The sequence below is a fragment of the Gigantopelta aegis genome, chromosome 6 (assembly GCF_016097555.1).
Source record: "Gigantopelta aegis isolate Gae_Host chromosome 6, Gae_host_genome, whole genome shotgun sequence".
Lineage (NCBI taxonomy): Eukaryota > Metazoa > Mollusca > Gastropoda > Neomphalida > Peltospiridae > Gigantopelta > Gigantopelta aegis.
In genome coordinates this window covers 2,307,413-2,321,479 of record NC_054704.1, presented here as the reverse complement: position 1 = coordinate 2,321,479, position 14,067 = coordinate 2,307,413, and the positions used below count along the sequence as shown (strand labels likewise).

General features: G+C 39.0%; 1 protein-coding gene across 1 annotated transcript; it reads left to right on the top strand.

Moving 5' to 3' along the window:
• Positions 1-679: 679 nt before the first annotated feature.
• LOC121375106 (protein PET100 homolog, mitochondrial-like) lies at positions 680-10,624 on the top strand. Its single transcript, XM_041502349.1, has 4 exons — positions 680-1,576; positions 6,833-6,919; positions 8,113-8,145; positions 8,448-10,624. The coding sequence occupies exons 1-4, from the start codon at positions 1,547-1,549 to the stop codon at positions 8,526-8,528; spliced, it is 231 nt and encodes a 76-aa protein (XP_041358283.1). The 5' UTR covers positions 680-1,546; the 3' UTR covers positions 8,529-10,624.
• Positions 10,625-14,067: the final 3,443 nt, after the last annotated feature.

The following is a 14,067-nucleotide window of genomic DNA, read 5'->3' as shown; positions in this document are numbered from 1 at the left end:
ATAAGTAGTCTGATACCCTTTATTTTGACAGTCCGTCTAAATTGCTCAAATCACCTTCAAAACTTGGATGAGCACTCAAATTTTCTGTTTGCCCTTTAATTTGACCAGACATGGTTATTTTCGACTCTACTAAATTTTTCAAAATTCCGCCCACCCACTCCTGTCCCGGAATTACTCATTGGCGACGTCAGAGGTTAAGTCCGGGACAGGCGTGCCTGAACCTTCATTGGATATGGGCACTGCCTGCATGCAGTTAGGATACGGCAATTGAAATCAATGATTTTTAAAATAATCTCTCGCGGCTGGCTAGGATACAGCTTTAGGGAGGAAACCCGTTAAATTTGTCCATTAGTAGTAAGGAATATTTTATATGCATCATCCGACAGACAGGATAGCACATACCACGTACAGCCATTGATATACCAGTCGTGGTGCTCTAGCTGGGACGAGAAATAGTCCAACTGGCCCTTGTTGTTAGTTGTGTTTGTTTTTCATGATTGTTTTATTTTATTTTGTTTGCTGTTTGTTTGGGAGGGGGGGGGGGGGTGGTTGTTGTTGTAGGCGTACGCAGAGCCGGTTTAGCTTCAGGGGGCCCCGCGGTAACGTGTACATTTATTTCCCCCAGGTCAATTTTTCCCTCTTCCCGAGGGGGTTGCAAAATATATATAAGGGGGCCTTGCTGTTATTTGTGCTTCAGGCCCGCGGATCCTTAAACCGGCTCTGGGCGTACTGGCTCCTATTTTTGTTAGGGGGCAGGCCGATTTTTATACGAATTTAACGAAAATGCCCGAATCTGGATAATAATATTATTCGTATTAGCAATACTGTTTGGTAGGGTTGCGAACGAATCACTATGCATTTTTGTATGGATTACAAATAATATTGTGGGTGGAGTAATGGAAATATATGGTGAACAGGTTTCAGGCCAGCCCATTTTCCCCGAATTTTCCAATACGTTTTCGTTTTTACCGAATTTGATTAGTTGCTCCCGCACTGGCCCGTCTCGTACGTGTATGGCTTCCACCACCTCACCACTCAACAACAACAAAAATGCATTTTTGTTGTTGGTGTTGGTGGGTGGGTTGTTTGTTTGTTGTTGTTTTTTAAGGGGGGAGGGGTGTTGGGTTGGGGTATTTTTGATGGGTTCGTGTTTTTTCCTTTATTTATTATTTTTTTTAAAGTGGGGGCGTGTTAGTTTTTGTTGGTTTTTTTTTGTTGTTTGGTTTGTTGTTGTTGTTGGGTTTTTTGTTGTTGTTTTTTTTTTTTTTTTTGGGGGGGGGGGTAATTTTGCCCTACAGAGATGGACATCGAAATTGTGGAGACTCAGTTGTTGTAGGCTTTTAGAAAGAACATTGAGAAACGTGATGATCATTGCAGACAGCCGGAGTACATTCCCTTCGTAGAACTGGAAACGAGTCGTTAGTTACTTGTTATAGCTTCGCTTTCCAAAACTAGCGGAACGAACGCAAGGAAATTTGTGTATATTTTGTAACTTCTTAAGGTTAATTTGTGAACTACAGGCACTTTATTTATCCATTATTCGAAGATGGGAGGCTGGAAGCTTGAAGTTTTTAAAGTATGTGCCACGAAGTGATAATATTTTAGTTTCGTCTTTAACACAGTAAGGTGACATTGCTGTTTTAACATGAATCGGAGGTGATTTCGTGATAAAATCGGCACTTTTTCTAAAATTTAGATTAGTTTTGGACGTAGAAATGTTTATTTTGATATTTTTTACTAAGTTTTTTTTCATAAACTAAACAATAACAACAATATAAATAATATATATATATATATATATATATATATATATATATATATATATATATATATATATATTGAAAATAATAATATACGATTGTGCGTACACATTTGGATGGAAACAAGTCATTTGGAAAACTGAGTTATGATTGAATTTGATTCACTGATTGATTTAGTTATTCAGGGCCCCGTTCCACGAAGCGATCTTAGCCCTAAGATCAACTTAAATGCATAGGGTAGCTATGCGCTTACGGTAATCTTAGGACTAAGATCGCATCGTGGAACGGGGCCCTGGAATGGATTCAGACAATACTCTATCATGTCTATAAATCCATTGCTCTGCCATGCAGTATTATTGCACAAAATAATGACCTGAGGGCTTGACACAGCAATTGCCATATATACACTGATGGCATTAAAGTTTGCTCACTTAAGCATTTGTTTTATATTTTAATAACGGAAAATCTATACTCTTCAAAAGAAGAAATGCAAAACCACATTGTCGTAACATTTGGAGAATTGATTTAATTATTGAATGGTGAGTCCGATAATTACCAAATGTTGCAGGATTGTTCACAATTCACTCTAGTCCATTGTGAGTAAGTGATAGGACACACCACCAAGGTCAAGGTCATCTGGAGTCAATACCGGGTGTGGCCTCCGCGTGTGTTGACAACTGCCTGGCACCGCCTGCCCAGAGTACGGATGACGTCGGGGGATGGTGGCCCACTCGGCCTGCAAGGCTGCTGCCAGCTCGGGCAGGGTCTGGGGCTGTGGTTGTCGCTGTCGGAGGCGTCGGTCCAACTCGTCCCATAGATGCTCAATTGGGTTCAAATCCGGTGATATCGATGGCCAAGGAAGGACATTAATGTTGTTGTTCTGTAGGAAAGCCGTTGTGAGACGTGCTGTGTGAGGCCTGGCGTTGTCATGTTGGAACACTGCGTTGGCGTTGGCCATAACTGGAACGATGTGTGGCCGGAGGATCTGGTCAATGTAGCCCTGTGCATTCAGGTTGCCCTGCACGTGGACCAGGTCAGTTCTGCCAGTGTGTGAGATGGCTGCCCACACCATGACACTACCCCCGCCGAATCTGTTCACTTCCTGCACGCAGTTTGCCGCATAACGTTCACCACGACGCCTATACACGCGACATCTTCCATCATGACGTCGGAGCAGAAATCGGGACTCGTCACTGAACCACACCTGTCTCCATCGCAGTTGAGGCCATTGTCGATGAATCTGGCACCACTGCAGTCGGAGTCGACGGTGTTGTGGTGTTAAGATGACACCTCGAACTGGACGTCTGGCACGAATTCCTACCTCACGTAGGCGGTTCCGTACGGTCTGGTCGGATATCCTGCGCAAACCTGGTATTGCTGCGGCTGTGGAGGTGGCAGTAGTCAATGTTCCCGAAGGTGGCGTACCCGGATGTAGCGGTCCTGCCCGGGGGTAGTGACCCGTGGTCGACCGGATCTAGGGAGGTCACGTGTTGATCCATGTTGCTGGTAACGGTCCCACAGTCTGGAGATGGTGCTTGGGGACACATGGAATGCCCTGGCAACGGCCGTTCTGGATTCGCCTGCGTCTAGACGGCCGATGGCATTGTTTCTCTGCGGTTCACTGAGACGTGGCATGTCCTGGATTGTCAACTGTCGGCCAGATACAGAGGCCAGGCAAGTGAACACCCTGCACTTTTATACTGTCGGTGTTCATTTTGCACGTGCAAACAACGCACGTGCAGTGGTGACATGGTTTGCACGTGGCTGCGTTTTTGCGAATATTCACATTTTGGAACTTTATTGTACAGTAGCTGCGTTTTATCGAATGTAACCGTGGGAATGTGTTTGGGACATGCAATGACCTTATATTCACAAAGCATGAACCGGTAGGAAACATAAAATCGGAGTTATAACCCATTTGTACCCTTTTGCGTTTCTTTTTTTGAAGAGTATATAATTAAAAATTATTATTTTACTGTAATTAGGGACCGCGGACACTTTTTAAATATGACAAGAATGATATTGATTGTTTGCTATACTGAAGAAATACCTTTAAAAGAATTTTTAAAAATTCAAAAAAAAAAAATTCAATTAGCCCTGACCCCCAAAATAAAAAAATTGTAATCAGGGTAGGTAACTCCGTTTTGCAAACAAAAATTAAAAACCCAAAAAGTTTGGCACACTCAAAATTGTAGGAATGTATTCATTATTTTCAAATAAAACACCTTCAGTACCATTAATATAATCAGTATAATCGACTAATTGGTCATTATAATACCCATCCACCCCCAAAAAGGGTTCAACATAAGAAAACGGCCATTTTTGTTGCATAAGCATATATCATACAACATGTGGAATGTAATAAAACTCATTTGTGCATTACAAATGAACATTACTATCATCGTCATGTGCTACATGTAACTCCTCATTCGTTACCTGCATTATCACAGCATTCAACTGTACAGAGTAAAGAGCATCAGTCGGCTATGGAAAAAGTGATATACAGGTCAATGGTCAATATGTAAGAGGACAAAATGTGTACCATTAATGTTGTATCTCTGTCAAAATGTCAACTTGTGTGTGTGTGTGTTATATGAGAGATAGAGAGAAGTGAGACAGTGAAAGAGGAAAAGAAGGACAGAGCAAGAGAGATAACAGATGTATGTTAGGTTTTGGGAAATTGAGTTTCTTCATAATTACAAAATTTGGAATCATTAGAGAATGCTTCATTGTTGTTTGTATGGCTTATTAGCCAGCCTGTCTTTGATTTAAAAAAAAAAAGTTAGTGGCATTAAAAAACTAAATTACATCACCTATGCTGTGTTAATGAGACAATTATATACACATTTAGTGCTGTCAAAGGTTTGCAAACAGTGGTTTAATTGGTGAAACGAAAAGTCGTAGAATACATGGTTAGGCGTTTAAAAAGTTTTTTTTACACATTAAGTATAATGTCAAAGTTGACATTTTTACCTGGGTACCACTTTAATTGATTACAGCCAGTGCTCCACAACTGGTGTAACAAAGGCTGTCGTGTGTAATATCCTGTCGGTGGGATGGTGCATATAAAAGATCCCTTGATGCTAATCGAAAAAGAATAGCCCATGAAGTGGCGACAGTGGGTTTCCTCTCACAATATCTGTGTGGTTCTTAACCATATGTCTGACGCCATATAACCGTAAATGAAATGTGTTGAGTGCGTCGTTAAATAAAACATTTCCTTCCTTCCTTCCACTTTAATAGTTGATATTTTGACTTGACATTTTTTCCAGTGACATTTTGACCTACATCCGTTAATTATAAAGATGTGGTTATAGGGATTATTTTTATGTGATTCCCTAACAACAGATGTGTCAGGGCCACAATAAATGTATTCATAATAACAAATCATTGAAAATGTAAACAAATATCCGCCATCTTGGATTGTAGTAAACAGACAAACAGGAAGATGTTGTTAACGGGCGATCACAGTTATACAATAAATCAAAACATCTAAATTTTGTCATGTACTGCAAGAGTAATAAATTAAATATAATTACCTCACAAAAATAAATACTTGCAATAACGACAACAACACTATTTTTCAATAATTAAATGCGGTATCGCTACTTTTTCACTTTGCCACTGAATAAAACGTAAAGTGGCAAGTGACACGAGTTCTATATTTGTTATAAAGTTTTATCAATGTATTTTATACCTGTTACAAGTACTGGTATTCTTCCAGTATTAAACAATAAATGTTTTATAGACGTTAACTAACATGTGCTTTTCAAACCTTGCATTCGGCAATGGTGTAATGGATGTGAGTGGCGCTACCAGTCTTCCGGTGCTGTCTCTACTGTAATGATATAATGGAATAATAAACATTACTTCTGAGAGTTAAAAATTGATTTTTTTTTTTTCTTCTTTTTAATTCTAGCAGTAAGCTCTTTATTAGTGACACCGTGACCCTCTCCCCAGTATTCAGTCTGTGTGCACAGCAACAATTAAAACAGCCACTTCAGTTGCTACTGTTATGTAAACAACAAATGGGTCATTCACACCACTGGTCAAAATGTCTAGGCAGTAGACATTGCATTATAGTTTATTTTAGATTGGTGACATGTTGACAGGTGCTAAGAAAACACTGATCTATACTGGCAGCTTGTGCCTTTAGTGCATCAATTCAGTGTTTCATTCAGATTTATATATATATATATATATACTATTTTCACAATCGGTATGTGTTCTTTTGACAATTTGTAAATTTTTTTAATTAACATTGTTTGTTTGTTTACAAATATACCCCTAGGCCTGCTTTCCGTTACTGTGATTTCGTGCACATTTCCGCACGTGATTTTATCGACACAATGCATTTACATAGGACCTTATCCTTATACGTGATTCCCCATGCGGGCATTGAACACACTAAAAAAAATGTTATCGATGAGCAATTTTTCTGCGCTTAAGTTTTTCATCACAGTAACGTCATAACACGTAGTATTTACTTTCAGCTTAAAAGTACACTTTGTTGACATCAAATTTTTAATAGTATTCCGCTTGCGAAAATGCAGATATAAAAAGGCACATATTTGCACTCGAAAACATGCACGATAAAACATGTTGAATTATATTAATGAAATCGTGCCCAACTCTTTTTTTATTTTTTTTTGTACAGATGTAATGTAACGTAACTAACATGCATAGACTTATGTGTAGTGCAGACTTATGTGACTTGGGTGTACCGAACAGAACTGGATGATGTGTAGTGCAGACTTATGTGACTTGGGTGTACCGAACAGAACTGGATGATGTGTAGTGCAGACTTAGGTGACTTGGGTGTACCGAACAGAACTGGATGATCTATTCTAAGTGCTTAACTAATAATAATCTAGAGACAGCACCTGTAATTTTATCCTGATGAATCACTAAAGCTTTAGCATAGTGCAGTGAAAATCTGTGAAGAAATCTAATAGCAGTAAGCAGTCAAATTGCTGTGTATTAGTCATATTAACATTTCATATATTTATGTATTTCCATTGACATGTACATCATTAATATTTCACTCTGTCTTATTTTACTTACTTTGTCAGATGGGTGTCTACATGGCATTTCCTGTCAGTCTCTTCTATTATTTCAACCAACCAGAGTTCTTTGAGGAGTGGATGATGTCAAAACGGGTGAGAGATTAAAATATTATTTGTTGTTGTTTTTTTAAAACTATTTTCATTGACTATTCGGTTAACCCTTTCATTTGAAACTTGATCTTACTGGCCATTCTAACTGTACGTGTATTTGTCAGTAGATGTGAACGAAGCAGGCATTGAAATAAGTTGATAATGATTGTGACAGGTCACCAGAGGTTAACATATTAAGAAAATTGACAATGATATTTCATTCTCCACAAAATCTTTTTAACAAAAAACACCACAACCTAAATTTTGATCATTTGTATGGTGTTTCAAAAAACTGAACACAAAACCATGTGTTGGTACAGTAAGAAAGTATTAGGATGTTTGTGATGGGATGATAATGGGAAATGTAAAGTAGATCAATGTATCATAGCCTATAGGTTACCAGGCCCATAATTTATGGTTTAGAGTTATATGGTGTTGGATATATGGGCCACACAGATGAGAGAGGAAACCCACTGCCACTATGTCACGGATTTGTCTTTTTGATTTGCAGCAATGGATCTTTTATATGCATCATTCCATAGACAGAATAGTACACACCATGGCTTATGTGATACCAGCTGTAGAGCACTGGCTGGAATGAGAAATAGCCCAGCGGTGATCAATTCTAGATCGATCACACATTATGTGACACCAGCTGTAGAGCACTGGCTGGAATGAGAAATAGCCCAGCGGTGATCAATTCTAGATCGATCACCCATTAGGCAAACGCTTTACCATTGGGTTATGTCATGTACATTATGGAACATTTTGTTCAGTATCGCATCACGATTCGCTACGCAAGTGTCAGAAATCACTTTACAATTTTAAAACATTAACAGTAATTACTGATCAATTTTCAATTGACTAGAAATATCGCTGATCAAGATTGTGAAAAAAACTAAATGTTCCCTGGACATGTACATCATGTGAAGTACAAATAACTTGCAACATAACAGAACCACATTTTAATATATATGAAATCAAAGTTAATTTGGCAGAATATTTTAAAATAAACTTAACAAAATTATTTCAGGATGTACCGTTTAGCTACACACAAATTACTTTTTCAAATCAGAAAGACAAATTCTGGTGACAATACTTTGTGTCCAGTCAAAATCCTGTAGTTTTTAAACAGAAATACATCATGCATGTGTATGAAATGAAGCTCACATCACAATTTTATCTTGATTTTTCAGAGTCAGTTCTTTCCTCCTAAGGATCCAACAGTGGTGAGTTAAATGTGAACTTTAAACATTTTTAACTACATTTACTGGCCCATAGGAACAGGGTGGGGGTGGGGGGGGGGGCTGAGGATGAAAAGTATGGGAGTGTTTTGGTCCTACTCTGTATGTATATAAAAGTAAAACTCTGTCTTGTAGCCCCAAATACAGTTTGTGCCTCCTCTTACTGGAAGTTATTCCCCATCCCCCTCCATAGGTTGTGATTAGACAGTAATTTTGAGTGTTTGAGCGCCAGGCAAGAGTGGACCGTCTGACTGCACTCTCTCTAATGAAGTACATGTTTTTTCCAGGATGAACAGCTGAAGGCTGTAATAGAAGAGTTGGAGAGACGGCAGGAAGACAAGTGGAAAGCGATGAAGAAAGCCCAGTAGTCCGAACTCTTCACCTCATAAAGTCAAACATTCTAACATTTGCTCTTGAACAGATGTGTGTGTATTGGACAAGTGGTTGGTTGTCTCTGACTTTGTGCCGTTTTGTAAAGTCTCCATGCCAGAATCACGTGCTGTTCACAGTGAACCAATGGACCGAGTCACGTTCTGAATGACACATCTGTGCTGAGGGCTGGTTTAATCAGTTGTAAATAGTGTACATTATGGTGTATAATAGTGCTGGGTGTATGTCACGAGTGTCTGAAGTACAATATCTACAAGTCCTTGATGACATCTCTTAACTCGATGTCTCCTTGATTGATCTGTTAGTTTAATACTTGTGGGCATTTTTAACTCGTAATAGGCTTTACCAGAGGAATAAATGAAGAGAACAGTGTCAGTGATTAGCAGTTTTAAACAGTTGAAACATTTGTTGTTGTTAGTGTAGCAGGTTTACTACTGAATGTTGAGATGTGGCTGGACCCATTGGTGGTGGTGCTCCACTGACCAGGGTTGGACAAATCCACTAGCCCTTTGTCCTGGCTAGTGAATGTTTGGTCTGGGCTAGTGGAAATTATCAACTGTATTACTATAATACACAGGGCACTAGTCAAGGCTTCCGTGAGGACTGGTGACTTTCTCAAACATTTGTCGAACACTGGCAGTGACCTGTAGCTCCTCTAACTGATATATGCTCTACATTTGTGCTTATATCGTGTTCTTCTTTGATTAGTTCACTAAAACAAAATGTTCTTGCCAAGGATCACATGCTAATAGCCACATAATTATGCTTTGTGTATCAGTGTGATGCATGACCATTAACTATTTAAGCAACTTACAAGTGTTGTCACCATTTTAACAGAAAATATTTAATATATATGCTGGTAGACTTTATAGAATATATAGATATAGATACAGACCTGAGTTATTTGGTTAAGAGCAACCAGAGCTGCATTGTTCATTGTACATGTGCATATACAATCACACTTGAGATTCAATCAGTAGTCACATCCAACAGAAAGACTCCGCCATGTGGTCATATTTCACTCAAATCTGTTTGAATGTGGTCTAGAGTGTAACTTTTAACATTTTGCTGTCTTTAAAATGTTCCAATACATGTTTTGATTCGTTTTTTATTGGGGTTTTCTTTCTTTTTTTTAATATGTAGCGGTGATACAACTTGTGAAGGTTTATTTTTAAACTGCATTTACTGCCATACATTTTGTGATCAGTCAGCAGTTTACACGAACCAGCCAATGAGTGATGTTTTGAAAACTTGAATCCAGTTTCTATGTTAGAAAACTGAAAGAATTAAAATAAAACATCTTAATTTTATTTATTTATTAAAGTCTCAACTTTTATAGGACATGTAATGAAAATGTTTACACATTTCCAATATCATGTCATTTTTTAATGTAAATACTAATTAAAGAGCATGTTATTTTTATAGTAAGTATATATTTCACTGCCAGCTTTTGAACAATGAGTACATAAAACTGTTATTGGTGGCCCCATGGAGTACTCGACTAGAAGGGAAGTAACTCCCTATTGTAATCAATTATGAAAGTTAAAATTGGCTGGACGAATAGCTGTTATGTCTTGTCCGTCACTACAATTTAATTATGATGTCTGCAAAGCTCAAGAGTGTTATAACTATTATATAGTTAAGCAGTCTGTATTAGAGTAGTATTTGTACCTAGTTGACATTATTTTTCAGATGGAGGTCATATGGATTTTTAAAACTTGAGATAAAATACTACTAGAGTCACATTTAATAAAACAAGCATGTTTAGAAGCTGGAGACATTCATTTTCTTTTGTAAATTTACTGACAGGTCTGTGAGGTTTTTGTTTTCAGTATTAATTTCCATTACAAATATTGTGCACTACTTGGATGTGAAAACTGTTTTTCAAATGGATATTTTTAACAGGTACTGGTAAAAACTGATTTTTGAGAAGGTGTATTTCAGTAATATTTACAAATCGGTAGTGACAGATTAAACAATGCTGCAATTACTTCACCATGTGGACTTATTTGCCATCACTTGACTAATAATATTTCATTGGTGTGTTATATTTAATAAAAAATAACTTTCCGAATCCTCGTACGGTTTTGATTCTAAGTAAAAAGACGACATGTTGCCTGTAACTTGACTAATTACATGCTAGAATCTAGACTTTCTTCAACCATCAATGTTTTGTTATTAATGTAAAAATTTAAACTTCTATAATTGATTGCTCGAACTATACGTTTGTTTTCACAACACACACAATAAATTATTAGGTAGTTGTCTGTATGATATCTGATATGCACCTTTCCCAGGACTTGTACTTTTCAAGTTTAAACACTTGTTAGTTTGTTTAATCACACCACTAGATTTATTAATATTGGCTATTGGATGTCAAACATTTGGTAATTTTGACATGAAGTCTCGGAGAGAAAACCTGCTATATTTTTCCATTAGTAAAAAAGGATATTTTTTGTGCAGCATCTCACAGACAGGATAGCACATACCATGGTATTTGATATATTAGTCATGGTGCAATGGCTGGAATAAGAAATGGTTCATGGGCCCACCAACTAGAATCAATCCCAGACCAACGATGCATTTTATCCAGCAAGCACTTCACCACTGGGCTATGTCCTGGTTGTCATTTAATAGTCTGAAGACTCCAACATCATGGCGACACCATTTAATAGTCTGAAGACTCCAACATCATGGCGACACCATTTAATAGTCTGAAGACTCCAACATCACGGCAACACCATTTAATAGTCTGAAGACTCCAACATCACGGCGACACCATTTAATAGTCTGAAGACTCCAACATCATGGCGACACCATTTAATAGTCTGAAGACTCCACTCCAAGATCATGGCAACACCATTTAATAGTCTGAAGACTCCAAGATCATGGCAACACCATTTAATAGTCTGAAGACTCCAACATCATGGCGACACCATTGAATAGTCTGAAGACTCCAACATCATGGCAACACCATTGAATAGTCTGAAGACTCCCAACATCATGGCAACACCATTTAATAGTCTGAAGACTCCCAACATCATGGCAACACCATTTAATAGTCTGAAGACTCCACTCCAACATCATGGCAACACCATTTAATAGTCTGAAGACTCCAACATCATGGCAACACCATTTAATAGTCTGAAGACTCCAACATCATGGCGACACCATTGAATAGTCTGAAGACTCCAACATCATGGCAACACCATTGAATAGTTTGAAGACTCCCAACATCATGGCGACACCATTTAATAGTCTAAAGACTCCAACATCACGGCAACACCATTTAATAGTCTGAAGACTCCACTCCAACATCATGGCAACACCATTTAATAGTCTGAAGACTCCAACATCATGGCAACACCATTTAATAGTCTGAAGACTCCAACATCATGGCAACACCATTTAATAGTCTGAAGACTCCAACATCATGGCAACACCATTGAATAGTTTGAAGACTCCCAACATCATGGCGACACCATTTAATAGTCTAAAGACTCCAACATCACGGCAACACCATTTAATAGTCTGAAGACTCCACTCCAACATCATGGCAACACCATTTCATAGTCTGAAGACTCCAACATCATGGCAACACCATTTAATAGTCTGAAGACTCCAACATCATGGCAACACCATTTAATAGTCTGAAGACTCCAACATCACACACCATTTAATAGTCTGAAGACTCCAACATCACGGCAACACCATTTAATAGTCTGAAGACTCCAACATCATGGCGACACCATTTAATAGTCTGAAGACTCCAACATCACGGCGACACCATTTAATAGTCTGAAGACTCCACTCCAACATCATGGCGACACCATTTAATAGTCTGAAGACTCCAACATCACGGCAACACCATTTAATAGTCTGAAGACTCCAACATCATGGCGACACCATTTACTAGTCTGAAGACTCCAACATCATGGCGACACCATTTAATAGTCTGAAGACTCCACTCCAACATCATGGCGACACCATTTAATAGTCTGAAGACTCCAACATCATGGCGACACCATTTAATAGTCTGAAGACTCCAACATCATGGTGACACCATTTAATAGTCTGAAGACTCCACTCCAACATCATGGCGACACCATTTAATAGTCTGAAGACTCCAACATCATGGCGACACCATTTAATAGTCTGAAGACTCCACTCCAACATCATGGCGACACCATTTAATAGTCTGAAGACTCCAACATCATGGCGACACCATTTAATAGTCTGAAGACTCCAACATCATGGCGACACCATTTAATAGTCTGAAGACTCCACTCCAACATCATGGCGACACCATTTAATAGTCTGAAGACTCCAACATCATGGCGACACCATTTAATAGTCTGAAGACTCCAACATCATGGCGACACCATTTAATAGTCTGAAGACTCCAACATCATGGCGACACCATTTAATAGTCTGAAGACTCCACTCCAACATCAAGGTTTGAGTCTAGTTAATATGAACCTACTGCCTTCCCAGGCATTATACATTCAGTCTCTGCAATCCACCAATGTTTCACACTCGAACGCCTATCATGGAAATATGCAGGTCTGGTCCATTAATATGAACCTACTGCATTCCCTTATACAGTCTCTATCCTGAATGTTACTAAGCCATCTGCCTGCAGGTCTGGTCCAGTTAATATGAACCTACTGCATTCCCTTATACAGTCTCTATCCTGAATGTTACTAAGCCATCTGCCTGCAGGTCTGGTCCAGTTAATATGAACCTACTGCATTCCCTTATACAGTCTCTATCCTGAATGTTACTAAGCCATCTGCCTGCAGGTCTGGTCCAGTTAATATGAACCTACTGCGTTCCCTTATTTACAGTCTCTATCCTGAATGTTACTCAGCCATCTGCCTGCAGGTCTGGTCCAGTTAATATGAACCTACTGCGTTCCCTTATACAGTCTCTATCCTGAATGTTACTAAGCCATCTGCCTGCAGGTCTGGTCCAGTTAATATGAACCTACTGCTGCCTTCCGCCTGAATGTTACCAAGCTCTGGCTATCCAGGGTAGGTTACTACAGCCATACTGGGTTCGGATCCCAGTCGAGGCATGGGATTTAATCCTGATACCGACTCCAAACCCTGAGTGAGTGCTCCGCAAGGCTCAATGGGTAGGTGTAAACCGCTTGCACCGACCAGTGATCCATAACTGGTTCAACAAAGGCCATGGTTTGTGCTATCCTGCCTGTGGGAAGCGCAAATAAAAGATCCCTTGCTGCTAATCGGAACCTAGTGCCTGCAGGTCTGGTCCAGTTCCACTGCATTATACCTTATACTCTCTCAGAAATGTTACTCCATCTGCCTGCAGGTCTGGTCCAGTTAATATGAACCTATGCATTCCCTGACAGTCCATCCTGAATGTTACTAAGCCATCTGCCTGCAGGTCTGGTCCAGTTAATATGAACCTACTGCATTCCCTTATACAGTCTCTATCCTGAATGTTACTAAGCCATCTGCCTGCAGGTCTGGTCCAGTTAATATGAACCTACTG